Source organism: Chenopodium quinoa, unplaced genomic scaffold (assembly GCF_001683475.1).
Source record: "Chenopodium quinoa cultivar QQ74 unplaced genomic scaffold, ASM168347v1, whole genome shotgun sequence".
NCBI lineage: Eukaryota > Viridiplantae > Streptophyta > Magnoliopsida > Caryophyllales > Amaranthaceae > Chenopodium > Chenopodium quinoa.
In genome coordinates, this window is record NW_018744626.1 from 3073458 (window position 1) to 3100544 (window position 27087).

General features: G+C 33.5%; 4 protein-coding genes and 1 long non-coding RNA gene across 5 annotated transcripts; 2 read left to right on the forward strand and 3 right to left on the reverse strand.

Moving 5' to 3' along the window:
- Positions 1 to 2451, reverse strand: LOC110700491. Its single transcript, XM_021878041.1, has 2 exons — positions 1657 to 2451; positions 1 to 528 (listed from the first exon to the last, which is right to left on the reverse strand). The coding sequence occupies exons 1-2, from the start codon at positions 2266 to 2268 to the stop codon at positions 373 to 375; spliced, it is 768 nt and encodes a 255-aa protein (XP_021733733.1). The 5' UTR covers positions 2269 to 2451; the 3' UTR covers positions 1 to 372.
- Positions 2452 to 5654: 3203 nt separating this feature from the next.
- Positions 5655 to 10739, reverse strand: LOC110700492 (stress response protein NST1-like). The gene is made up of 4 exons (XM_021878042.1): positions 10134 to 10739; positions 9264 to 9368; positions 8432 to 8713; positions 5655 to 6291 (listed from the first exon to the last, which is right to left on the reverse strand). Exons 1-4 carry the CDS (start codon positions 10596 to 10598, stop codon positions 6091 to 6093), a joined length of 1053 nt encoding a protein of 350 aa, XP_021733734.1. The 5' UTR covers positions 10599 to 10739; the 3' UTR covers positions 5655 to 6090.
- Positions 10740 to 14839: 4100 nt separating this feature from the next.
- Positions 14840 to 16072, forward strand: LOC110700890 (basic proline-rich protein-like). The gene has a single exon (XM_021878471.1). It carries the CDS (start codon positions 14840 to 14842, stop codon positions 16070 to 16072), a length of 1233 nt encoding a protein of 410 aa, XP_021734163.1.
- Positions 16073 to 19511: 3439 nt separating this feature from the next.
- Positions 19512 to 20290, reverse strand: LOC110700493. Its single transcript, XR_002507221.1, has 2 exons — positions 20156 to 20290; positions 19512 to 19756 (listed from the first exon to the last, which is right to left on the reverse strand). It is a non-coding gene; the product is annotated as an uncharacterized LOC110700493 (long non-coding RNA).
- A 5350-nt stretch (positions 20291 to 25640) lies between these two features.
- Positions 25641 to 26969, forward strand: LOC110700789 (U1 small nuclear ribonucleoprotein C-like). Its single transcript, XM_021878386.1, has one exon. The coding sequence runs from the start codon at positions 26156 to 26158 to the stop codon at positions 26729 to 26731; it is 576 nt and encodes a 191-aa protein (XP_021734078.1). The 5' UTR covers positions 25641 to 26155; the 3' UTR covers positions 26732 to 26969.
- Positions 26970 to 27087: the final 118 nt, after the last annotated feature.

A 27087-nucleotide genomic window follows, 5' to 3' on the forward strand; every position in this document is an offset into this window, starting at 1 on the left:
TAGCCGAAATAGTCATAAGATCGTCACCATTCCAAAAACAATACAAGATCATACATTCATACCATATCCTTAGTTATACACCGTAATCATAACGCATAACATACAGCATCTAGACTACGTAAAACATCTACTGTAAGTCATAACTTGATTAATCGTATTAATATTTGAAGTGGCAAGAAACATGTACAAGCAGAGCTTTCCAACCCAAAAATATACTATAAGCAGACAAACTTTGGTATACAAAACTACAAAATGTGTTTCACTATTTACTCCCTAGGAAACCTTTTCTTTTTCTTCTGCATCTTCAATTCTTCATTCATCAAATCAAAATCATCTTCATTTTTGTTTAATCTAATTCTTTTTTTGGTACCATCAATCAGCTCTTTGTACAGTAGTTTTAAAAATCAAAACATACAATTTCTGATCCAAAGAAAAATAGAGAAAACCACCAACAGAATGAGTGACAAATGACCCAAAACTGGTCCCAACAATACAATGCCAAGCAGGTCCATAAACTCCATCAAGTTCCTGCATTCATTCAATTCAAAGCTAGTCAAATTTTCTACGCATTTGACCAACCAATCCCTTTATATGGATTTATTTGACATGACCAACAACAATACGGGTCCCAATTTTGAAGGTCTGAAATTCATGCAAATCTTATTGCCCACTTTAACATTAATTATTAAATTGTATTATTATATTGGTCACATTTACATTGACTGTTCAAACCTAATTAAGGGTGTCAAAGATATGGTTTATTTTAGTTGATTTTTCCCATTTTAGTGAATACAGTATAATTGCATTGATATATTGCATTCATGATTCATCAAGTGTCAAACAACTTAGGTCTGTTATAGCACTTAAATGTATGTTGTTTTCACTTGAACTTATTAAATTTGATTGAATTTACTCGATTATAAACCTGATTAGAACGCACTCTTAACAAGGTTGTGTACATCTAAATATCTAGTCCCTTCGATCCACGATAAATGGGAAGAAGGGAAACCTCTCTTCAAGGGTATTGCAAGATGGAACAATGTTGTTGATGTTCAACATCATTATAATGACTAACCAAAGATTACTCTAATTTACAATAGAATCATAATAACATTATTCTAGTTTTTCCTACCTAATGTTTTTTCAACTATAGTCTTATTTTTGTACCTACTCTTCAAAGTTCAAATGCAAAACGGCAGAATGTGGACCCCAAATCTGACCTAAAAAATTCAATTACACACCTATGACCTACTGTCATATCATTTCTCTGAACATGAATAGTCAATTAAACAGTATTCATTTCAAAATTTGGCCATGTTTCTATTGTTTTGGGATCATCAAATCATATTCAAAACAAAATAACTGTAATTAACTAAACCTATTAGTCATTCAACAAATCATAATCTTTCACTCTAACTTATTTTATCCAAAACCAAATCTATTGGACTGATCTTTAATGATTTAACAGCCATAACATTTACTACCCTTCTTTTCAATAAATTTGGTGTATATCTTCACTCAATCTCATGAAAGCACACATTTCAAAAACACAACCTCACACGTTACTAGTTCAAATTACACTATCAACACCACTATTAATCCCGAACCAACCATAAACAACAAAAACACTAAGAAAAACAAGAGTAAAAATAGTACCTTTTTGAGTGACAAAGCAAGGGTCTTAGAAGTGAATTTCTCAAGACTGTCTTTAATCTTCCTAGCAAAACCAACAGCATGAATCTGCATAAATGGCGGCATATCAGCTGAAACAACTTTAGCACAATTAGTCACCAAGAAATTAGCCAACTCCACTTTTGCATCACTAAATGACCTTCTTTTATCAATCCCATTAACCGCTAATGATGGTTGCTTAACCACCATAACCTTACTATTATTAGTATTATTACTTTCTTTCTCTAAATTCTTCACTTCTTTCTCTTGAACAACAACCAAAGACTTATTTTTGGCACTTTCTAAAACAACCCTTTTCTCATTTTTCCCAAAATTTTGATTAGAGGGGTCTAAATTAACAGATTTAGAGATGGGTTTAGCTTGTAATTGGGAGTTAATTTGTTTGATAGGAAGTGGGTTTTGGGTGTTATTGGGCTTTGTTGGATTGGGCCGAAGCCGTGAGAAGTGGTTGGTGAGGTTGTAAACGGTGGAAGTTGCGGTGGTGGACGGTTTAGGGTGGCGTTTTCCGGTGGTGGGTTGAGGTTGTGGTGGGTCCGGAGTGGCTAACTTGCGCCGGTGGGTCGGGTTGTGGGCCATATTATGTGGGTTAGGGTTTGGGTTTGGGTTTGATGGTGTATTTTGTGAAGGTTGGGTTGAGAAGTGGGTTTTGGTGGTAAGTTGCGCCGATTGAGGACTCAAAATATGACTAAGATTTTGGGGTGTGGAAAAAATGGGAGAAATGAAGGGGAAAAAATGGGAAAATGGTAAAGTGGGGTCCTTAAGTACATGCTTTTACATGCGTTTAGTGCAGAAAGTGTGTGAAATGGGGACCACTTTACGTGAGTTTTGACATATTGTCTCTTTTAACCAAAGTTCAATTACAAATTAACATTGTTTAATTGTTTGATTAATTAGCTATTGCTCTGAGGATATATTCACTTCATATTAATTTCACTTTAGTTCAGTTTAGTTCAATTTAGCTTCAATCAGTTTAGTTTAGCTTTTAATTTCCTTATCTTATAAAATGTTTATTTCAACTCAATTCAGTTCAGTAAATGTGAACATGTCATAATTCTTTTCAGCTTATCTTAATTAGTTATAAAGTTTGTTTTTCTTAGACAATATTACAAGTACATAAATTTGTTTATTTGAATTATTAGTATAAATATAGACAAAATAAGTTTGAAATAGATAGAATATATAAATTTAAACAAAGTAAGTTTAGATGAGTTTATATAATACTACTTAGGGCCTGTTCTCATTGACTGAACTCAGCTGAACTGAGCTGAACTGAGCTGAGCTGAGCTGAGATGAACTGAACTGAACTGAACCGAAATGAATATTTTATAAGAGAAGGAAATTAGGAGCTGAGCTGAACTGAACTGAACTGAACTGAACTGAACTAAGCTGAACTAAACTAAACTGAATTGTACTGAACTGAACTGAACTGAGCTGAACTAAACTGAACTGAACTGAACTGAGCTGAACTGAACTGAACTGAACTGAATTTCAACGTAAGAGAACAGACCCTTACTTAAATTAATTGTTATGTAGGTTAATACTCGATAGTCTAGGCTCTTTGAAGTACATGGCAATTAGATCATGAATCTAGCTCTCACGATTAATATAATCACATGTTAATCAGTGTTACAAATATTTGATTACATAAAGTTTATTATGTAGGGCTTGTTCACATTTATGTAATTTCAGTTCAGTTCAGATCCAATCAGTTCAGCTCCTAATTTCTCTCTCTCATGAAATATTCATTTCAGCTCCAATCAGTTCAGTTCAGTTCAGCTCCAATCTGTTCAGTTCAGTTCAGTAAATATGAACAGGCCCTACCTAGTTGTACACATTTTTTTAAGGAAAAAAATGTACTCATATTTCCCTATCTACTTTGCACTAAAGATAGAAATTCAGTGAAAGAAATTACTAGAAGTTCAAGTGAAGGAATCACCAATGCTCCCTTTCATGAGTATCCGTATGTTATTTACATTTATGATATTACCTATATTATTTTTTTATCTAAATTAAATCACAAGGACAATACAAATTACAAATAATCCAATGAGAATGAAATATTAGATCTTGTAACCTATAATATTATACAAAAACTGAAGTAATTGAAGCTGGACTGAATTGAACTAAATAGAGCTGAAATTAATATTATATGAGAGAAGGAAATTAAAAGCTGAAATGAATTGAATTGATTGGAGCTAAACTGAACTAAAAATAAGCTGAAATGAACAGACCCTTAATCACCAGGAGAAATAGCTTATTAATAGATGCAACAAGAATTTTGATATTTAACTTTCACTTGTGTGTTAGACTATTTGTACAGTGTAGGCAACACATTTCTTGTTCCTAATTGAAAGAAGAAGAAGAAGAAAAAAAAAAAAAAAAAAAAAAGTGCAGGCAACACGTGAGATGGAATATAGACAAACTTAATCAAAATTTGGCATTCGTTTAGGTTGTAATTGTCTGGTAGGCTGCTTTTGTCTCGTGCTGTAATTGCGATGATTAACATTAGATACTAATTTAAATTGTTGTCCCCACTTACTAATTCTGGTTATGTTATAGCCAACATAGCTAGGTAATACTTTTTCCCGCAAATGAATGCTCAAGTAATTCATGTGATTAAACCTATAAACCTAGATACTGTATTTAACATGATTTGCCACTAGTACTAATAATGCAAGCCAGTCAAATCAAGAACAATGATTTATTTAGACACTAACAATTCAGGCTAACAATTTAAAATTTGGGGAAATATATTTTGTTGATGATAGTAGTTACGAGTATAATTAAAACGTTTAAATCCTTGTATTAATAATAAGTTGCACTATATATGTATATATTACACTCTTATTACCATTTACCTACTCATAAGAAGATATACATAATGTCAATGGTAGATTACAATTTGAGGGTAACTAGTATTAAAGATAATTTTCAACATCATAAGTGAGCTGGAGCGGAATCTCATCCATTTCTACATAATCTCCTTTCAGCAATGATGACGAGTGCATACCAAAGGGTAAAGTTTAAGGCTTATCTCGGATGTACCAAACTTACTATGTTATACGAGTACTATGAAATTATGTATTGGTTCAAGTAAGGATGTGCTCTCTTTGATCATTTATAAGGATGAGTTAAGAAGTTCTATATTGGAAAATAACTTAGATTTTTCATAAACAAAATTTCAATTCAAGTGAGAATTCTTATGGGTGCACATATATGAATATATGATAATATGCAAAATCGACATGGAAAAGATTGATACACGTTTCTTCAAGTGTCCTTTCCTATCAAGTATGGTTTACGAGTACAATACTCAACTTAAGTGGGATTCACAGTCCAAAATAGTAGTTACAAAAATACAAGCCCATGGATAGAGTATTTCACTTTAAGCTAAAAAAGTGTTGTGTGAATACCACAAGCAGGCATCATATAGCAGAAGTTTGATTAAGATCACACAATGGGCCAATGGCTCCCACGGACGGCAACTAATCTTGTATTCCTAGGCAACATGGATGGTGCACACGCTTGCGAATGACATACGTGCAAGGCCACACGACACGCAATACTTTCATATCAGGGCCAGCCGTGCTAAGCATGAACTCTTTTTATTTGAATACAGAGACGCTTGGTGATAGAGAAATTGAACCTTGTTATAAAGCACATGTGACGATATAAATCCAAACTTATCCTTTGTTGGATTATTATCATCCATCGGTCCATCCACAGGCGGTGTAGGTTTGCACAGGATGTGTCAAATTCTTATGTATAAATTCGTGGTCCAGCTGAAATTGGAGAGTAGTTCATTGCTGAAAATATGCCGAGGCCTTGGCTCTTTTAAATAACATGCCAAAATCCATAAATCTGAACTTTCTAGGATTCAGCCAAATCATCTACTTGGGAAAGACATGCATCAATGATTACATAATAGCAACAACATGAAGAAGAAGCAGAAGCAGTATGGATTTGCATTATTCCATACGAGTGAACCCAATTATATATATACGAGTTGGTGCTAAACCAAAATGGACTTTACACAGCCTTATAAAGACATTAAAATTGCATAAAATTCTGTTTTTCTATCAATTCATTTACATCCATTACAAAAATCACCCTGATATACAACCCAAAATGAACACCAAGAACCGAGCTAACAATAATGTACGTTGAAATTCCATGGCACAACACCATACATCAGGAACTATATGTAGTACAAGAAACAAATACTACTAAATCAGTACAGCCGCGTTTATATTTGCAAATTAATTATCTAACCTAGTAGATACTACCATTTACTGCAAGCAATCAGCAAAATCAAGCTTTGTCCACCAAAACGGAGCATTAAACCTTATCTAATTTATACGCCTAGTATGTCTGAACTTGAGATTGAATATAAGGGCATTAATTCCATGGGCTTGGGTGCCGGGCATCTCTAAAACCTGAAGTGCCACCAGAAGCAGCAGGGGATGGTGAAGATGCAAAATAGTTTGTCCCAGATACAGACACGGTTGGCAAGTTTGATGGGTGACCCTGATTTCCTGAGGGAGCAAAACGTGAGGGACTGCCAGCAGCAACCAATGCTGCTCGTGAAGGATGAGGAGCCTGCACAAGCAAATAACATCTGAGCTGAATGTAACTAATGGATCTTTATTTCCTTCATTAAATTATTATCACTCCATAGAGCAACAAAAAAGTAACAAATTTCATTATTAAAGTCTTAAAGACACCTTAAAAGGACATTCATGCAGGACAAAACTTATTTACGGACTGCTATTTCAATGATTTGTATTCCGGTATTAAAAGGCCACTTGTGTTTAAAATGAGGCTTTCCAGAGATTCAAAGAAAAGCCAGCTTGAATATTTTTTAATATATTTTCCAAGAATACAGGATGCAACTGATGGTTTTCTTTTCCTTTTCTTTCTTTTTTTTTTTTTAATGCTCCCACAGAGCATGAACTTCTGATAGCGAAACAGAACAGTTATTTATCATTCATTAAATTGAATAAAATGTCATGATCAAAAGGCACTAGCAGAGAGCGAAACAAAGAATTCTTTCTACAATTTAAACCAGTTGATTAACAAATCATAATAGACAAGAATCAGAAAAATCACCCACCATTTATAGCATTGTTCCCAAATTGCTGATTTATATAGTGCACATGTACATATATACACTTGGCCTGTATATCATGGCCATCTAAAAATAAATATTTCCACTTTACCTCATGGAGAAAGATTGAGAATAATTTGCATCAGATCACTTAAATTTTCCTATATGTAAATTATATATACATGTAGGCATCCACCTTACACGCAGATGTCACTGAAACTATATCATTATCTTATCAGGCTCACCAGCTCCCACAAGGCACCCCGTTCATCTATGCAACAATAGCTTTTAACATTTATACTATTTAAGTAATTATATATCTTATCTTATTACTGCTTTCTTCTTTCCTGGTGGTTAATCTTTTTTTTTTTTTAATAATTATAGTAGATTTTGTTATCCATAATTCCCTCTAGATCAACAACAAATTCTTCAACCTCAATTAATTTGCAGTACACATCTTCAATCATTGTTCACTTCCCAATTATAGAAGGTCTTCAATTCCAAACCAATTAAACACATAGTATGATACTGTCACAAAATATGCATGCCTATCTTCAAAAATCAAAGGAATGCTAACCACTCACAAGGCTTGCAGTCATAACATCTTGAGATGTGAGCCATGTGACAAACAAGCATCCAAATAAAACTCATTCTTACTCGATGAGATCTCTTCAATTGTACTATTGTAAAAGGAGGCGAAGAAGATTTCAATTAATAACATCCTACTCACTCTTCATCCAACATTGACAGCTTGTTTGGTAGTTTCTAGTGAAAGAAGTAAACGGAAAGAAAAGAAGAAATTGAAAAGAAAATAATTATACATTATTTTTAGATGCTTGGATAAATGGAAGGAATTGAAGAAAATCCAATAATTGGTTATATATTAAGCCTATTAAAATGAAATACAGGACTGTAAAAAAATGGAATCAAGGGAAGGCAAGTGAATAAAAAGGTCAACACTTTTTAGATTTTTTTTTTTTTTTAATCCTAAGTGTCTCAATTCCTACAATTTTGGAGAGATGGAAACTGGAAAGTTTACAATTTTCCTTTCCTTTCCTACCAAATCCAACATACAAAGTATATTATGAAACCAAATGGAAAGTCATTCATTTCCTTTCCCTTCCTTTCTTCTCCAGCCAAATCCTCTACTAAATAAGCTGTAAAGATCCAGCAACCAAATTTAAAAAACAAACTTCTTACTAACACAAGTTTCCATAAATAATCACCAAAAGAGACTTCCTATCCAACTTTAAACCTGTATCAAAACCTAATCGCCTATAACACTTCAGATCTCAAATTATCAATACAGGATACACCAAACAAACTTACACCCCCCCCCCCAAAAAAAAAAAAAAAAAAAAACCGCGTCAAATTAAAGATGCAGTAGCCACATATATTCACATGGATAGAACAGTTAAAACTAGCGCTACTTTGACATAATGATCAACAATTACACACATCCACCAAAAAAGGACAAAGGCAAAGTAACTAGCTAGAAATGACAGAAAATCAAGGGAACAGATAAATTTTTGCACATCCAGGCTCTAGCAGTTTTCACAAGTCACATCCTTAAAACTTTACAAAATCATAGAAAGAAGGGTAAGTGAGATAATGAAGTTGATAAAAATTTACCGCATTATGCTGGAAATATGGCGCTCTTCTGAGAGCAGACTCCGCAGAGGGTGAAGTACTGCTCATGCGGAGCAATTGTCTAGATTGTGGGTTATTATTTACAGCATCATCTCCTTCACCTCCTTCCATATCAACATTAAGATTTGCCTCTGAACCTGTTCTAGGTGTAGCATGACGAGTCATTGACCCAGAGTCATTTGAAACATCCACTTGAAGAGGAAGAGGAGGTCGGCTTGCTTGCATACTACTTCGTCTCTTTAGTTCTTCTTCTGCATTCAAAATCTTTATACAAGCAACCAAAAAAAAAAGAGTCAAGTTAGGGGTAATGAAAGGGTAACATATGAAAGAAGTTAGATTGGTGCACGAGGAAACAAAAGCAACTATGGTGGACAAAGGAAAGGGTAACAAGTGGAAACAAAAGCTACTATGGTGGACAAGATTGGCACTACTAAACCCATATGTAATGAACTAAATACACCAAGATGAGTCCTAAAGTGAAAAGACGCAGAAAGAAACATTCAACTAAATGACATAAGATTTTGACTAATTACAAGGATAAAAGATACTTGTATAACCATAAGATCAGTAACAAGGGAATATATATCTGGAGGATATTGCTCTGATATGATGTGCAATCTAGTTCCATACATGACTAACATGAGATTCATTCAACAAACAGCTGAAGTTATGCAAAACAAACATATCTAGAACCTATACGAAAGTACAAACCCCGTACAGGTGAATACAGAGAAATTTATAGCCAACATTAGCAAGTCATAGACAACAGCTGCAAGGCAAGTACCCAGTCAGACAAGGCATAAATAAGCCTTACCTGCTTAAGCGCTTGTACTAAATTGTGTTTCTTTTCATTTAATATATGCAACTTTTCCTCAACCTCTCTCTTCCGCTTCTCTTTTTCATCAACTTTGTCATCGCCCTGTATTCAATGGTAGACAATTTCAGTTATGCACCACTGTAAGCTTGATAAAGATCAATACATAGCAAATTGGAAATGCTTGAAACTATCAAAGAGAAAAAGGAGAAAAATAAGCTAATGTCTTCCTCTTCAAGTTTCAGGCCATCAACAGGAGCATCTCAGTAGCATAAAAGTTCTATGAATTGATTACATATATAATTTCTGAACTATTCAATCATAACACTCATAAGCAACATTATTGACATAAAAATAAAAATATTCTCTTTACTAGTCTATGTCACACACAAAACAATTTCATCATTATGTTGCAAGCTAAACTTAGGAAGCCTGGTGTTCATAATAACGACTACCATTGAAAGAACAACATACAAAGGACAAACAGGCAAACAGCATAGCTCCAACAGAATTATAGTCATACAAACGATAATACATGAAAAATGCAGCTCCCAATCTTACCATCTCTAGTCAACCAAAGCCATCACCACCCTCCCCATTTCCCAATTATCTCGCCTAAAATATCAATGCACTATTACTTTTCCATTCGAAAAACCCAATGTACTACGAAAACACAATATAATTTCAAACACATAAAACAAAATAAATTCAAGTTATCTAATTTAATAATCAAATTTGAAATGGGCAAACCAGTTAACCACATTATCATAATTGACAGTAAATTAGCAATCAGGCATAAAAATCCAGCAGAAAAAATCCAATAAATTGAAAAATGTAAACTAAATTATAAAATTGGAGAAGAAATTATACCTCTAAAGTAGTAGGAATTGGATTATCTACAACAGGAGCACTCTCCTTCTCCTTCTTCTTCTCATTCTCCTTCTCTTTAATTTCAACCAGCATCTTAACACCCTCATCAATCACCAATGGCGGATGATCCAACGGCGCAGAATCACCAGCATCACTCATTCTAACATCAACAGTAACAACATCACTAGATGGTTCATGACCCAAATTAGGGTTTTCAACACCCTTGAAACCCGATTGATTAGGCGGCGGTGGTAAGGAATTGACAGGATTCAAATTAAAATTAGGGTTAGGGTTTTCGACGACGGAAGAAGAGGAAGAAGGGAGAAGAGAGAGAGCCTTGGAACGGCGGCAAAGAAGAGATCGGAAATCCTTGATAGAAATACCATGAGTCGGCATTAACCACCTTCTTGGTACGTCGGAAGGTAATCTATGGAGGTTTCCTCTGTACAATGAAATGGCCACCATTGTTGTTTCTCTCTCTTCTGTTATCTCTTTGGTTTGATGTTTCGTTTTCTGTTGCTCATTTCATGTCCTTTCTCATGTTGTTGTTGGGGGGACTTGCGTCATTGCGTGTGTTATGTTGGTTGCCACCCGACGCCTTTTTGTTTAAACGGAAACGGATGCAACAAAGATTAACGAAGAGTGAACGACAAGCTCGTATAGAGGTAGAGCTAGGGTCTGTTCTCATACGTTTATTTTTAGTTCACTTCAATTCAGTTCAATTTAGTTTCTAATTTCCTTCTCTTATAAAATATTTATTTCAATTCAGTTCAATTCAGCTGAGTTCAGTCAATGAGAATAGGCCCTTAGGGTCAGTTCTCTTCAACTTAAGTTCAGTTCAGTTCCGTTCCTAATTCTCTTCTCTCATAAAGTATTCAGTTCAGTTCAGCTCAACTCAGTAAATCAGAACAGGCCCTTAGTGGTTCACTTATACTTCGTATGGTCTAACCCACTAAGCTTCAACCTTTTTAAATAAAGTGCAAATATTTGCATGGTCTCGAGACTAGCTAGCATTTAATGGACCCTTGCCAAAACGACGTCGTTTTGTGGTGTGGTATGGAGCCCACTCTTATTTGGTTGATCCTACTTCTATTGTTTTCACATACTACGTAATTCAAATTTTCTCTTCTTCTGTATTTTACAATATTTTCTCTCTCATTGTTCATATTCGATTTTTTTTTTCTAGTGTTGAATTGTTCTACATATTCAAGGTATTCAAGATTTTCGATTTTTTTGTTTATGAATAACAATGGAGCTTGCTACTGATTGTTCATATGCAATTCTTCCTTCATTATTGGATGAATGTAAGTTTATTTATTGCTTTTTTGATTCAATGTAGTTTCTTATTATTGAATAATTTTGTGTGTTATTTTTTATTCCTTCTTTACGGTTGATTATGTGTATATTCATGGTTTAAGTTTATTTACTAGAAACAAAAATGAACATTATTAAAAAAAATGATGATAAAGTAATTGAACATTGCAAGATATAAAAATGAGCATTTATAGTATAAGAATAAAATAAAGAGACTATGAAACTGACAAAAAATTATACTATTACATCTAATGTTATATAACTTAACATTTCAGTTGTAAAAAATGGATTTATCATTTCATAGTTTCTTTAATGTTATTGTTTAATGTCTATGCAATAAAAAGTACGCATGTATTTTGTACACTTTCGTGTAAGTAAATGTTCATTTAGTAATTGAACTTTACAATATATAAAAATAAGCATTTATAATATAAGATAAAATAAAGAGACTATGTCACTGAAGATATATATATATATATACACACACATTTATTTACTAAGAATGAATATCATACTGTATAAAATGAACATTTAATTATTGAGAAATACAAAATTATTGTATGAAATATTCAGTTATATAATATTATATGTACACTTGTTTTTTCTTTTTCTTTTCTTCAGTTTCATATATAGTCTCTTTATTTTATTCTTATATTATAAATGTTCATTTTTATATATTGCAAGTTTCAGATTTTAATTTTTATTATTCTAGTATATCTTCATTTTTTTGTTGTAAATGTTTATTTATGTTGCGCGAGACCAGCCAGCTATGGACAGGCGCATTCCAGCTAAAAATTTGCGATACAATAGGTCCATAGTAAGGCCGTGTTTAGTTCAACTTATTCATCTTATTTTTACTAAACTGAAATTATTTTTGTTAAAATTAAATTATTTTGCAGAACTTAAATTATATTTTACTAAGCTAAAATTAATTTTACTGAAATGAAATTATTTTTGCTCAACTGAAATTATTTTTACTGATTTTATGTTATATTTCCTCTTTAAAGTTACTGATTTTTACTAAACTGAAATTATTTTTATTGGACTAAACTTATTTTTAATGTAATGAACTGAACTTATTATTGCAAATTTGAAATTATTTTTAATTTTTATAAGGTGAAGTGAACATGTAGAGGTGATTATTGGGCAGGCCGGACCGGGAAAAATAAGCCCACTTCTCGGGCTGGGTTTGGTCGGGCCAAGCTTCGTGGGCGGAATTTTTTGTGCCCATACCTGCCCAAAAATGGTCGGGTTGTATGGGCTTTTGGGGCCATTTTCGGGCAGGGCCTAAAAAATAAATTAAATATGTATAAAAACGCATTCTCAAGCTCGCAAAAAAAAAAGGGTTGGGTTGGGTCCAACCTGATTTTGGGCCAAAAAATTCTGCCCAAAATCCAACCGAGTTGGGCCGGGCTAACTTTAATCATCTCTATGAAAAGACCTTATTTTGATAAATTATGTACTAATAAGGGCTTGTTCTGATTTACTGAACTGAATTGAGGGCTTGTTCTTTTACGTTGAAATTCAGTTCAGTTCAGTTCATCTCAATTCAGTTCAGTTCAGCTCCTAATTTCCTTCTCTTATAAAATATTCATTTCATTTCAGTTCAGTTCACTTCAGCTCAGCTCAGTTTAGTTCAGCTGAATTCAGTTCAGCTGAGTTCAGTTAATGAGAACAGGCCCTGAATTGAAATGAGCTGAATTGTTTATGAGAGAAGGAAATTAGGAACTGAAATGAAATTAAGCTGAAAAGAACAGATCCTAATTATATATATTGATCCTTATTCTCAAATTCAATACAGAGTTTTTTATTTTTATTTTTTTTACAAGCATTATAGAGTAGAAATTTGCAAAGTGCTTAATATAGCTTAATATTGTATCTCTAAAATTAATTATAAATAATAAAAAAAAAAAATTGTGATTAAGTTTGTTGATGTAAAGGCAAAAATTATATCTAAGTAATATATGAAGAAAAAAAAAACAAAACACATCCACACAAAAACACAAAAAAATAATAGGAAAAAATCGAAAATTTTGTTGGTTTGAAAAAATATTCAAACACTAACCTGTATGATAAAAATTAATTTTAAAAATGGACTAGTACAAATTGATCGATTAACTCGTATAATATTTAAATTAAAAAGAAAATCAACATCTAACAGTTAAAACTTAAAAGAACTTCTAATACAAATCACGTAACTGGTAGGTACAATATTAAAATCATCAAATGAGTAATCAACATCTAATAATTGAAAATTTCAATTATCTTCAAGTTTTGAAAAATTTGAAATCTGAAACCTAAGCTAAAGTTATACGATAAAATGGATGAACAAAAGTTGGGGAAGTTATTGTGCATTGGGGTTATTCTAGACTTTGTATTGATGGAATTGGTTTTAAGTTTTTAACTTTTCAAACGTTAGGAGGAATTTTCTTCTAATGTTAATTATGCTTTTCAAGTTTTACGGTTGTAAAATAGGCATTTTTCCCTAAAAAATAAAAAGAATGATCAATCATAATATTTTTTTTTTTGAAACCATCATCAATTATCATAAATAACTATAAAGTAAACGCATATCTTATTAGTTACAGAGTACAGTACTTAAAATTAAGACACTCATTGAGTCATTATAACCCTACAAATATTTATCAATATCTTATTAGAATATTTTCTATCACTATCCTCTTTATTAAAAAGTAACAAAAAAAAAATACAAAAAAAAAAAAAGTAACAAAAAAAAAAAAAACAAACAAACAATGGTTTTATATTTTTTGGTGATATCTAAACCTACGGTTATATATGTATAATAGAAGAGTGATCTAAAGTATGAATTTATCCTTCACATACATACGGTTATGTATATAGAAGAGTGATTTAAAGGATGAGTTTATCATTCAATAGTTAAATCATTTTAATCAACGCTTAATATGTGTTGATATATATATGATGCTTTTTTTTTTTTTTTTTTCTTCTTGATTTTTTAGGAAACAAAATATTATGCGTTGATAACTACAAAATTACAAAAGAAGTACAGATATACGATTAAAAATGATGTTACTCTGCAGATGTAGAGTAATGTTGTTAGGAATATATGAAATGAAATGATAAAGTTGATTAAAAAAAGAAAAAAAAGATAGAAAGATAAAGTTAAATTAACAGCATAGAAATTTAACATGCATGTATGGGTGTCATATTACTCATAAATACACTCTTGAAACACAACTACTGGAACAAACCTAACTATATCTCATTCCTCAACGAATAATTCTAGTATTCAATAATTATCTTAATAACCCTCATTACCACTATATATACCTTAAATTTCATTCAAAAGTCATATCACACTTCACTTCTAAAACACAAGTAAAAAGCCGAAGCCTTACAACAAAAAAAAAATGAAGATCATCCTTGCATTTCTTCTAACTATTTTGTTGGCAGAATGTGTATTTGCTGTACAAAACCGAAAAACTAAAGCTGATAACCCACCCATCGGATTCTCACAACCTGGATTACCACAACCTAACCCTGGATCTGGATTACCCATCGGATTACCACAAAACCCTGGATTTAATTTCCCAAACCCTGGACCACCAAATGGTGGCGGTGGTCCTGGATTACCTATCGGATTACCACAACCTGGCCCTGGATTTAATTTCCCAATCCCTGGACCACCGAACGGTGGCGATAATGGTCCTGGATTACCTATCGGATTACCACAACCTGGCCCTGGATTTAATTTCCCTAACCCTGGACCACCAAATGGTGGCGGTGATCCTGGATTACCTATCGGATTACCACAACCTGGCCCTGGATTTAATTTCCCAAACCCTGGACCACCAAATGGTGGCGATAATGGTCCTGGATTACCTATCGGTTTACCACAACCTGGCCCTGGATTTAATTTCCCAAACCCTGGGCCACCAAACGATGGTGGTCCCGGATTTAATTTTCCAATCCCATTTCCTGGTACACCAAGTAGCGGTGATAGCCCTCCTAGCGCTCCTTCTCTCCCAAAGCTCCCTCCACTCCCCCCATTCCCTGGTACACCAAGCAGCGGTGGTAGCCCTCCTAGCGCTCCTTCTCTCCCAAAGCTCCCTCCACTCCCCTCACTACCCCCATTTCCTAGCCCCGGATTTAAACTCCCTCCACTCCCCCCATTCCCTGGTACACCAAGCAGCGGTGGTAGCCCTCCTAGCGCTCCTTCTCTCCCAAAGCTCCCTCCACTCCCCCCATTCCCTGGTACACCAAGCAGCGGTGGTAGCCCTCCTAGCGGTGGTAGCCCTCCTAGCGCTCCTTCTCTCCCAAAGCTCCCTCCACTCCCCCCATTCCCTGGTACACCAAGCAGCGGCGGTAGCCCTCCTAGCGCTCCTTCCCTTCCAAAGCTCCCTCCACTCCCCTCACTACCCCCATTTCCTAGCCCCGGTGCACCAAGCAGTGGTGGGAGTAGTCCACCACCAGCGAATGATGGGTTAGCGGCTTGCTTGGGAGATCTTCAAAACTTGTTTAAGAATCATCAGATTTCCTTAAGTCCGGATTGTTGCTCAGCCCTTGAGAAAATCCAGAATCCTGTTATTCAAGATCTTATCAAGGCAGTATGCTCTAGTGGTAGTCCTCCACCTCCTTCTTAGAAAGCATCTACTCGCACTTGATATTTGATTTGGAGTTCATTTATTAATTAGAACATAGTATTTAAAGCTTTTGAATAAATCATGATAATCATGATGTTAGTATTTATTTATTTTGATGAGCAAATTATTCAGGATTATTGATAGGATAGGGTACGTAGAGCATTATATGTAACATTATAATGATTTTTAATATATGGTATTAATAATTTTAGGGGGCATTTTGTTTACGTAATGATCTTTTAATTTATGCTATCTATTTTTTTTTTTTTTTTTTTATTTTACTTATTGTTATTATAATATTTCAAGTAAGATTTCTTCAACTCTATGCCTCGATTTGATATCAATAAATTTGATGTCTCCATGTAACGCGAGATGGACAGTCAAATCAATTAGGTGTGCGAATTTCACAATTCTTTTCGTAAATATGTGTCGTATTATTAATAAACAAGGTTTTATGGCTCTAATTAATCATGTATAAATGCTCAAATTAATCGTGTAGAAAATGATAAAATCCTTAGTTTTATCCAATTTAAATGGGTTATTGATGATAATAATAAGGCATTAGTATATGCTTCGTATTGGTTTTCTTTTCTTTAAGTATTGTATTATGCTTGGTGTATGTTAGTGGTGTGGGAATACTTTTCTAGATTGATGTTTGTCATACTTGTCGATTGCAATTAGAACGATTTAATTCTTTAATTTAATATAATATAATGTTCCCTTAGTTATACATGAAACATGATTGATGATTAGTCAAATCAAAATATTAGCTAGATTAAACTGTTCGTTAAATTTATTAGCTTGTTTTCTGCTCAACATTAGGGTTCAATGTTTGCTATATTATCTAAGACTCTAAGAGGCTAGCTAATAGGAGAGTTAATTCATATTTTATTTATTTTTGAGAAGCAGGTTTAGGGAGGTATGGATTGAAAACCTCATTTTTGGTTTAATAGCAATGGATTCTACATTCATATTTAATGGTTGGTTACTTTTAGATCAGGATACCCTATTTTACTCATGTTTTAATTCTTATTAATCATAAATCAAGCTCTTCGAAGATCCTACTTAAAATGTAATGTGAAAAATAAATATGCTAACTTGTTATGATAATATCTAAATATGGATGACTATTATCCCATGTACAATCTAGAATATTCTAGAGTTGGGTATTTGGTCTTATCCATTGATGGAACCTCATCTCTCTTTATTTTCTATTCCATATTTAACACGTTATCAGCACCATTCAAACATTTATCTAGAATCCCATATTATTATTATGATCGCAGCCCATAACAATTATAATTTAACATTTATCAATTTTTGCATGCTTATTTATTGGAATATCAACATATATAACGAATACAGAGCATGATTTTTCTGGAATTTGTGGCCCTTGATATTACTGGAAAGAATTATTTATCATGGGTGTTAGATGCTGAAATACACCTGGATGCTAAAGGGCTTGGTGAAACAATAAAAGAGGCTAATAAGGCAACACCTCAAGATAAGGCGAATGACCCACAAATCCTTTGGAGTAATCTAAAGGAAAGGTATGACCACCAAAAAACAGTGTTACTCCCTAGAGCTCGTTATGAATGGTTAAATTTGAGATTGCAAGATTTTAAATCTGTTAGTGAATATAACTCAGCTATGTTTAAAATAACTTCTCAATTGAAATTATGTGGAGAAAATATCACTGATGCAAAAATGCTTGAAAAGACATACTTCACTTTCCATGCTAATAATATTGTCCTGCAGACACAATATAGAGAAAAAGGTTTTAAAAAATATTCTGAATTAATATCCTGTCTTCTTGTGGCTGAGCAAAATAACGAGTTGTTAATGAAAAAATCACGAATCACATCCTACTGGCTCTACTCCATTCCCTGAAGCGAATGTGACAACCCATAACGGAAAAGAAACTAAAAACAGGGACCATTCCAGCAGTAGTGGTCGAGGTAGAGGTCGTGGTCGTGGCCAATGGCGCGACCGGGGTCGTGGACGTGGATATGGTAGAGGTCGTGGAGGTCATTTCACAAACTCACATTCCCACCAGAAGTGGGAACGTAGGGATGAAAAAGAGAAAAGTGATAACAATATATGTTACCGTTGTGGAGGAAAAGGTCATTGGTCTCGGGTTTGTAGAACTCCAAAGCATCTTATTGAACTTTACCAAGAATCATTGAAGAAAGGAAAGAAAGTTGAGGCAAACCTTGTTCTTGAAGATGGTGAAGGTGATTTTGATTTTGGCAATGCCAATCAATTTGATGTTGGTGATTTCCTTACTTCCCCTGAAGGGAATAATTTTGATTTTGACAGTACAACTCATTTAGAAGTTGCCGATTTCTTCACTGCCCCAGAAGGGAATAATTAAAATTATATTGTATTATGTCAGTTTTAAGTATTAGACTTATGTTTGCTTATTCAAGTAATTTATTTAAGTTTATTTCTTTCGTTGTAATAAGGATTTTTGCTTTATAAATTTATGAACTATTTGAGTGTTTTTATTGATTTATTTGTTTTATCATCTTTATTTTTATGCTTAATATTTTGACATGTATTTTATTTCATGAAAAACATGGATATTACTCAAGTTCAATTTGCTATGAATGGTGAAGAATTATGTCTTGCTAACAGTGCAACTACACATACAATACTTAAAAATAAAAAATATTTCTCTCATTTGATGATGAAAAGGATTAATTTAAGTACCATATCGGGTAGTACAAATATCATTGAGGGCTCCGGAAGAGCCACTATAAAGTTGCCTTGGGGAACTGAAATTAAAATAATTGATGCTTTATACTCCCCATTGTCTCAAAGAAATTTATTAAGTTTTAAGGATATTCGCAACAATGGTTATCATATTGAGACAATCAATGAAGAAAATAACGAATTCCTTCAAATCACAAATATAACTCAAGGCTTAAAACATGTTTTGGAGAAACTACCTATATTCTCTAGTGGTTTGTACTACACAAAAATCAATGTTATTGAAGCTCATGCTATAGTAAACCAGAAGTTTACTAATGATTTTGTTGTTTGGTATGACCGGTTAGGCCATCCCGGTTAGGGCTGGCAAATGGATCAGGTCGGGTCGGGTTCGTGTTCGGGTCACCTAAATTTCGGGTCAGCTACCCCCAACCCGAACCTGATCCATTTAATTTTTCGGGTTGAAAACCCTAACCTGAACCTGATATTTTCAGGTTCGGGTCAACCCGAAATTGACCTTATTTGACCTGATTTTTTATTTGGGTTAAAATCAGGTTTCTTGGACCTGAAATTAACCCGACCCAAACCTGATATATTCAGGTTTGGGTTAACCCAAAATTGACCTGAATAACTTTTTTTTCATTTCAAATACAAGTTGTTCAGGTTAAGCATTTTAATTCAAACCAAAATTAAATAGCTTAGTGTAACAAAGTAACAATCCTACTTAACGATAATAAACCAATAAAAATTGTAATTCACTAATTACAAACCAAAGATAAAGTTTTAATAACACAAATTACAGTTTTCAAAAAATAATAGAAGATGCAATAAGATTTTCATTTGGATTAAGATCGGGCGATGTTGGGACTGTCAATTTGTCATGGTTGTCATCCTTGTTCACCACCTCAAGCTTCAAAATTGATCCACAACATTTCCAATTGAACATGGGTGGGCTACTTCTTGCTGCCAAACCTATAAAGAAAAACAACACTAACATAATTAAAACATGCAATTCTAAATCAGACTATATTTCTAGATCTAACTAGTAAGATCTAAATTAAAACATGCATGCTCATGATAAACAAAAGTAAACAACAAATATTAGCAAGAATCACCATAACATAGACAACATTTAACAATAAAAATTAGCATTAACAATAAAAAATTAGCAAAAACAACCGTATAATAACATAATCAACAACATTTAACATCAGAATTTAGTAATAACACTCGAAAATTAGCATGTAAAAAACTAAAATAAACGGAAGCAAGTAAATATAAAATTAACAAAAGAAGAATTAGAAAATAAACAAAACTAGCATATAAAAAACACGAAAAAAAAAACAGAAAATAAATTAAGAAGCAAGATACCTTTGATGAAGGAGAGGAATTCGTGGAGGAGTGAAGGATTCAAGCCGTCAAGGAAATGACAATGGTAAAGTTGGGCTTAACGGAACTACCTCTGTCGAATTCAACAATGAGTTTTTGAGGAGAGAGAAAATTAAAGAGAGATAAGTGAGGGGAAAAACGGCTGAAGATCAATGAGGGGAAATGAGTTCATTTAGGGTATTGAATTTATATATGGAAGCCTCTTTGTGAATTTGGGCTGGGCTTAATAAGCTTTTTACGTTTTTTTTCTTTTTCTTACTTAAATTAGTTCGGGTTATCAGGTCGGGTTCGGGTTGACCCGACCTGATTTTGACCTGAAATTTATTTCGGTTTAAGTGGGTCGTTTTCGGGTTGAGATTTTCAACCTTAACCTAACCCATTTTATTTCGGGTTTGGGTTCGTGTCGACCCATTTAAGTTTTCGGGTCGGAAACCTCAACCCTTACCCGCTTTTTCGGATCGGGTTCGGGTCGGGTTTTCGGTTCGGGTCAGTTTTTTCCAGCCCTAATCCCGGTTCAATAATGATGCGAAAAATAATTACGAATTCATGTGGACATTCTTTGAAGAGCCAGCAGATTCTTCATAATAATTTTTCATGTGCTGCTTGCTCGGAAGGCATGTTGATTATTCGCCCATCACCAGCTAAAATTAATTTTGAATCAATTAGTTTTCTGGAACGTATACAAGGAGATATTTGTGGGCCCATACATCCCCCATGTGGACCATTTAGATATTTTATGGTTTTAATTGATGCATCAGCTAGATGGTCACATGTGTCTTTGTTATTAACTCGTAACCTGGCGTTTGCGAGACTACTTGCCCAATTGATTAAGTTACGGGCACATTTTCCAGATACTCCCATTAAGACTATTCGGCTTGACAATGCTGGTGAATTTACATCTCAAGTTTTTAATGATTATTGCATGTCCATTGGGATAAATGTTGAACATCCTGTAGCACATGTTCATACACAAAACGGTCTAGTAGAGTCATTAATAAAACGTATTCAGTTAATTGCTAGATCATTGCTTATGAAATTCAATCTCCCAATTTCTGCTTGGGGACATGCTATATTACATGCAACAGCACTAATTCGCATTAGGCCAACAAGTTATCACAAGTTCTCCCCATTTACAATTGGTTTATGGTCAGGAACCAAATATTTTCCATCTAAGAATTTTTGGATGTGCGGTTTATGTTCCAATAGCTCCACCACAACGCACTAAGATGGGTCCTCAAAGGAGGATGGGGATATATGTTGGGTTTGAATCCCCGTCAATAATTAAATATCTTGAGCCTACAACAGGGGATTTATTTACGGCGCGTTTTGCAGATTGTCATTTTAACGAGTCACTTTTCCCAACATTAGGGGGAGAAAAGAGAGAGCTGGAAAATGAAATTAAATGGAATAAATTATCATTATCCTATCTTGATCCTCGAACTAAACAATGTGAACTGGAAGTTCAAAAGATAATTCATTTACAAAGTTTAGCGAATCAATTGCCAGACTCGTTTGCTGACCCAAAAAGAGTGACCAAGTCGCATATTCCAGCTATTAATGCTCCATTTAAAATAGATGTCCCGGAAGGACAAAATAAAATTTCTAATGAGTCTAAACCACGCCAAAAACGTGGAAGACCAATAGGTTCCAAAGATAAGAATCCTCGGAAAAGAAAAGGAGCATTGATTGATGATGGTCAAATTGAAGAAACAATTTCCGAAGGATCTCCAGAAGAGACTTTAGACATGATACAAGAAGAAATTCAGGTACCTGATAATGAAGAAATTACAATAAATTATATCATGTCTGAAATTACATGGAACCGAAATCAAATCGACGTCGATGATGTTTTTGCATGCAATGTAGCATTAGATGTTATGGATAATAATAAGGATCATGAACCAAAATCTATTGAAGAATGTAGACAAAGAAATGATTGGCCAAAATGGAAAGAAGAAATTGAAGCACAATTAAAATCTCTTGGAAAAAGAGAAGTATTCGGACCAGTAGTCCGTACACCTGAAGGTGTAAAGCCAGTGGGATATAAATGGGTCTTTGTGCGAAAGAGAAATGAAAAGGGTGAAGTTGTAAAATATAAGGCACACTTAGTTGCACAAGGATTCTCACAAAGACCTGGTATTGATTATGAGGAGACATATTCTCCTGTGGTGGATGCAACTACTTTTAGATTTTTGATTAGTCTGGCAATAAGAGAAGGACTTGACTTACGTTTGATGGATGTAGTCACAGCTTATTTATATGGCCCACTGGATAATGACATTTACATTAAGCTCCCAGAAGGATTCAAGCTGCCGGAAGCAGCAAAATCTAGTTCTCGAGAACATTTTTGTATTAAATTGAACAAATCTCTTTATGGATTGAAACAATCTGGGCGTATGTGGTATAACCGTCTAAGTGAGTATTTGTTGAAAGAAGGTTATAAGAATGATCCTATCAGCCCATGTATTTTTATAAAGAAATTTGGATCAGGATTTGTTATAATTGCAGTGTATGTTGATGATTTGAATATCATTGGAACTCCTGAAGAGATTTCAGTGACTGTCAATTATTTAAAGAAAGAGTTCGAAATGAAATATCTAGGAAAGACAAAATTCTGCTTGGGGTTACAAATAGAGCACCTAGAGAATGGAATCCTTGTGCATCAATCAACATACATAGAAAAGGTTCTTAAAAGATTTTCTTTGGATACAGCACATCCATTGAGCAACCCTATGGTTGTAAGATCACTTGAAGTAGAGAAAGATCCATTTCGACCTTGGGAAAATGATGAAGAAATTCTTGGTCCTGAAGTAACGTATCTTAGTGCAATTGGAGCACTAATGTACCTTGCAAGTCATACACGACCTGATATATCATTTTCAGTTAATTTATTAGCAAGGTTTAGTTCATGTCCAACCCGAAGGCATTGGAATGAGATTAAACATTTACTTCGTTACCTTCAAGGTACAAAGGATATGAGTTTATTTTTCCCAAAGTTGTCCAAAGAAAATTTGATTGGTTTTGCAGATGCAGGTTATTTATCTGATCCTCATAATGGTCGGTCACAAACTGGATATGTGTTCACATATGGTGGTACTGCCATTTCTTAGCGTTCCATGAAACAAACTATTGCAGCTACTTCTTCCAATCATTCGGAGATTTTAGCAATTCACGAGGCTAGTCGTGAATGTGTATGGTTAAGGTCGGTAGTTCAACATATAAAAGAAGTTTGTGGTTTATCATCTGGGAAAGAGGCAGCAACAACTTTATATGAGGATAACGCTGCTTGTATTCCTCAACTTAAGGAAGGATACATCAAAGGCGACAGAACAAAGCACATCTTACCCAAATTTTTCTTCACTCATGATCTTCAGAAGAATGGAGATATAAATGTATTGCAGATTCGTTCAAGTGAGAATTTAGCAGACTTATTTACTAAGGCTCTTCCGACAACAACATTCAAAAAGTTAGCTTACGGCATTGGATTGCGTCGTCTTAAAGATCTCAAGTGATGTAGTCATGATGGGGAGTTAATGCGCGCTGTACTCTTTTTTCCTTAACCATGGTTTTTTCCCACTGGGTTTTCCTGGTAAGGTTTTTAATGAGGCAGCATCTTATGCGCATTATAGTGTATTATTTTGTACAGGTTTTGTAGTAAATGTTAGTTATTGTTTTATTCAATATATAGTCATCCAAGGGGAGTGTTATGATAATATCTAAATATGGATGACTATTATCCCATGTACAATCTAGAATATTCTAGAGTTGGGTATTTGGTCTTATCCATTGATGGAACCCTAGGAAATGTACATTATATATATCCCGTACTAGATGGAATATGAAATACAACGTAACAATCTTCCCTCATCTCTCTTTATTTTCTATTCCATATTTAACAAACATAAAATAAGTATTGTCATTATAATTACGAGTATAATAACACGGTTGGAAAAATTGTTGGAGTACCAAAAAAAAAAAAAAAAAAAAAAAAATCTAGATTATTAACTCAAATTAAATATAAATCAATAAATTAAAAGCCTATAAAAATTGAATGTGAAAAATCTAGCAATTCCCTAGCCGGAGAAGAGGGGGTTAATCTAAAGCTCGAGTATCTATCAAAATCACAATTATGTAACAAAATGATAAGAAACATATTGTCTTGCTTTAGCTTAGTTTCACACAAAAAAAAGAAAAGTACGGAGTAGTTTTTAAAAATAAGTTAGTGAAATTTTAAGTTATACTTATCTTTGTTTATATGACTACGGAGTACATGATATGGTAGTATGGTACACAATGTGAGCTAAAGAAATGAATCGTTAGAAAATATTATAAATTACAATTTAATTATTACGGAGTAATTTTCTGAGACGTATATACTTACTGACTTACATACTTAACTTCAATTTTAAAAAAAAAAAAGATCTGATAAAAAAAAAAAGAAAGAAAGAAAAAAAAAACATTTGCGATAGTAAAAAACAATTGCTCCGTATCTAGATAAGTTTTGGTAAAACAACAAATTCTTAAACTTTCCTTAACCCAATTTGATTATGTCATCCATAAGTTTCTTTTTAAAAAAAAACCTTTTCTAAACTTGGCCTAAAAGAAATAAACCGATGAGCTATACTACAACAAACCCTTATATATACGTAGGGCTAACTTCATCATATCATTCAATTGTTCAAAAATAAACTCCCTACAAAAATAGCTTCCAATTAAAGAGCAGTTCATGAATACGTACGGATCCATAAATTTAGACCGTACTAGTATAGTACCCGTGTTGCAGGGTGGTGATAAGTAATTTTTTCATATTTTTTTTATATATTTTAATTTGTTGTTGATATCATTTTAAAATTAATATGGCTTGGTTTTTTAAAAAAAATTAATAAAGTTGGTATATAAATATTAAAAAAAACATGTACATAGTCCTATTTAAAATGTTTATTTCTTCGTATTATTTACTGTTGCATTATAATAATTACTACAATGTTATGTAAAGTTTTCTAAAGTGATTGTTATACAAAATGTATTTAATGTTTCATCATCTATTGAGTTTATATGTTTAGAGTATAAGCTAAAAAATGTATAATAATTAGCTATCAATATCTAATATTGTTGTATATTGAAAAGATTTAGAGGTAGTAAGGACTAAGAAGTTTACAACAATAAGTAAATTTGGAGGGAAACTTTTTAATGAGAGCCATAACACGTAAAACACTTTAAGGAATTGATGACATCATCAACACGTTTTATTTTAGTAATATTTAATAAATTATACTACATAATAACATAAATAAAAAGAGCAATTCATGACTCCCGATCCACAAATAACCGATCAAGGGGGCTACAACAATCCATTCAATTATGGTCAACGGTTATATTAACCTTATCAAATTTATAAAAAAGATTAATATACTGTGGCGATATATATCTAAACATGGATGCATATGAAATCAACTAATTAATCATGATAGTGTTTGTTGATACAAACATAACATGCATTGATAACTACGTAGAAAAGATAACTAGTATATTGGTAAAAAAAAAAAAAAGTTTATAAGTTAATATAAAAAGTACAATTATACGATTAAATGAATCAATAAACTTAATTATCACACAACTTTCTAATTTTTTAATGTTTTTTATGACAGCAGTTTTAAACTGAAGTATGTACTTAATTAGTAAATTGATAAAGTTACATCAAAACAAATAATATGTATGTATGTGTACCATATTAATCCACTATACACTCGAAACTCTGCAAATGGAACTAACCTCGACTATATCTCATTCTCAACTAACTAACTAAAAGATAATTTATTTTGGTGTAAAATAAAAAAAAATGTTTTAAGAGATAATCTTCACCTTAATCACCCTCATTAACATTATAAATACCCTTCAACCTTCATTCCAAAATATCACTCATCATATCACAGCAAAAGAGAAACAAAAAAACCCTAACTCACAATCCAAAGAAAAAAAAAAATGAAGATTACCTTAGTAGCTATTCTCCTTACTCTCTTCCTAGCAAAAACTACATTTGCCCAGACTCAAGCTGCAAACCCGGAATGGGGGTTTGGCCGGTCTGGGTTCGGTTTCCCACATCCTCGATTCCCTTTCCCACACCCTGGCCCTGGGTTCAAGTTCCCATTCCCTGGTGCACCAAGTTCCGGTCCCGGCTTCCCTTCATTTCCATTCCCACATCCTGGTGCACCAAGTTCCGGTCCCGGCTTCCCATCATTTCCATTCCCACACCCTGGCCCCCGGTTTAAGTTCCCATTCCCTGGTGCACCAAGTTCCGGTCCTGGCTTCCCTTTCCCACACCCTAAGTTCCCAATCTTTCCGTTCCCTGGTGCACCAAGTTCCGGTCCCGGATCACCACCCGCCGATGATGAGGCTGCCTTGAAGGATCTTCAACAATTATTTAAGAATCACAAGATTTCTTTTAGTGCAGAATTTTGCTCAGCCCTTGAGAAAATTGAGAATGCTCTTATTCAAGGTCTTGTTAAGGCAGAGTGCATTAGTGGTAGTCGTACTTCATCTCATACTCATGCTAATTAAGTATGGATTAGTCGTAATTATCTTATCTAGCTCTAGGATTTTTAGAACATATTAGTGAGATTTTAAATAAATTATGATGTTAATGTTAATAGTACTCTACTAGTCTACTACTACTCGTAGTATTTTATTTGTTAGTAAGTTTGAAGTAGCTACCCACCTCTTATAGGTGGGTACATAGTTTTAAAGGTTGCATATTATTAGGAGCGAGCTATATATATAGAATTATATTATAAAAATAATTTATGTACTCATAATTTATGGTTTTATATACGTGGTGATAATAAAAGTTATAAAAGTTTAGTTATTTCTTATTAGTACATCACATTCCTTTGATGTTTGATTTATTTTGTGTATCA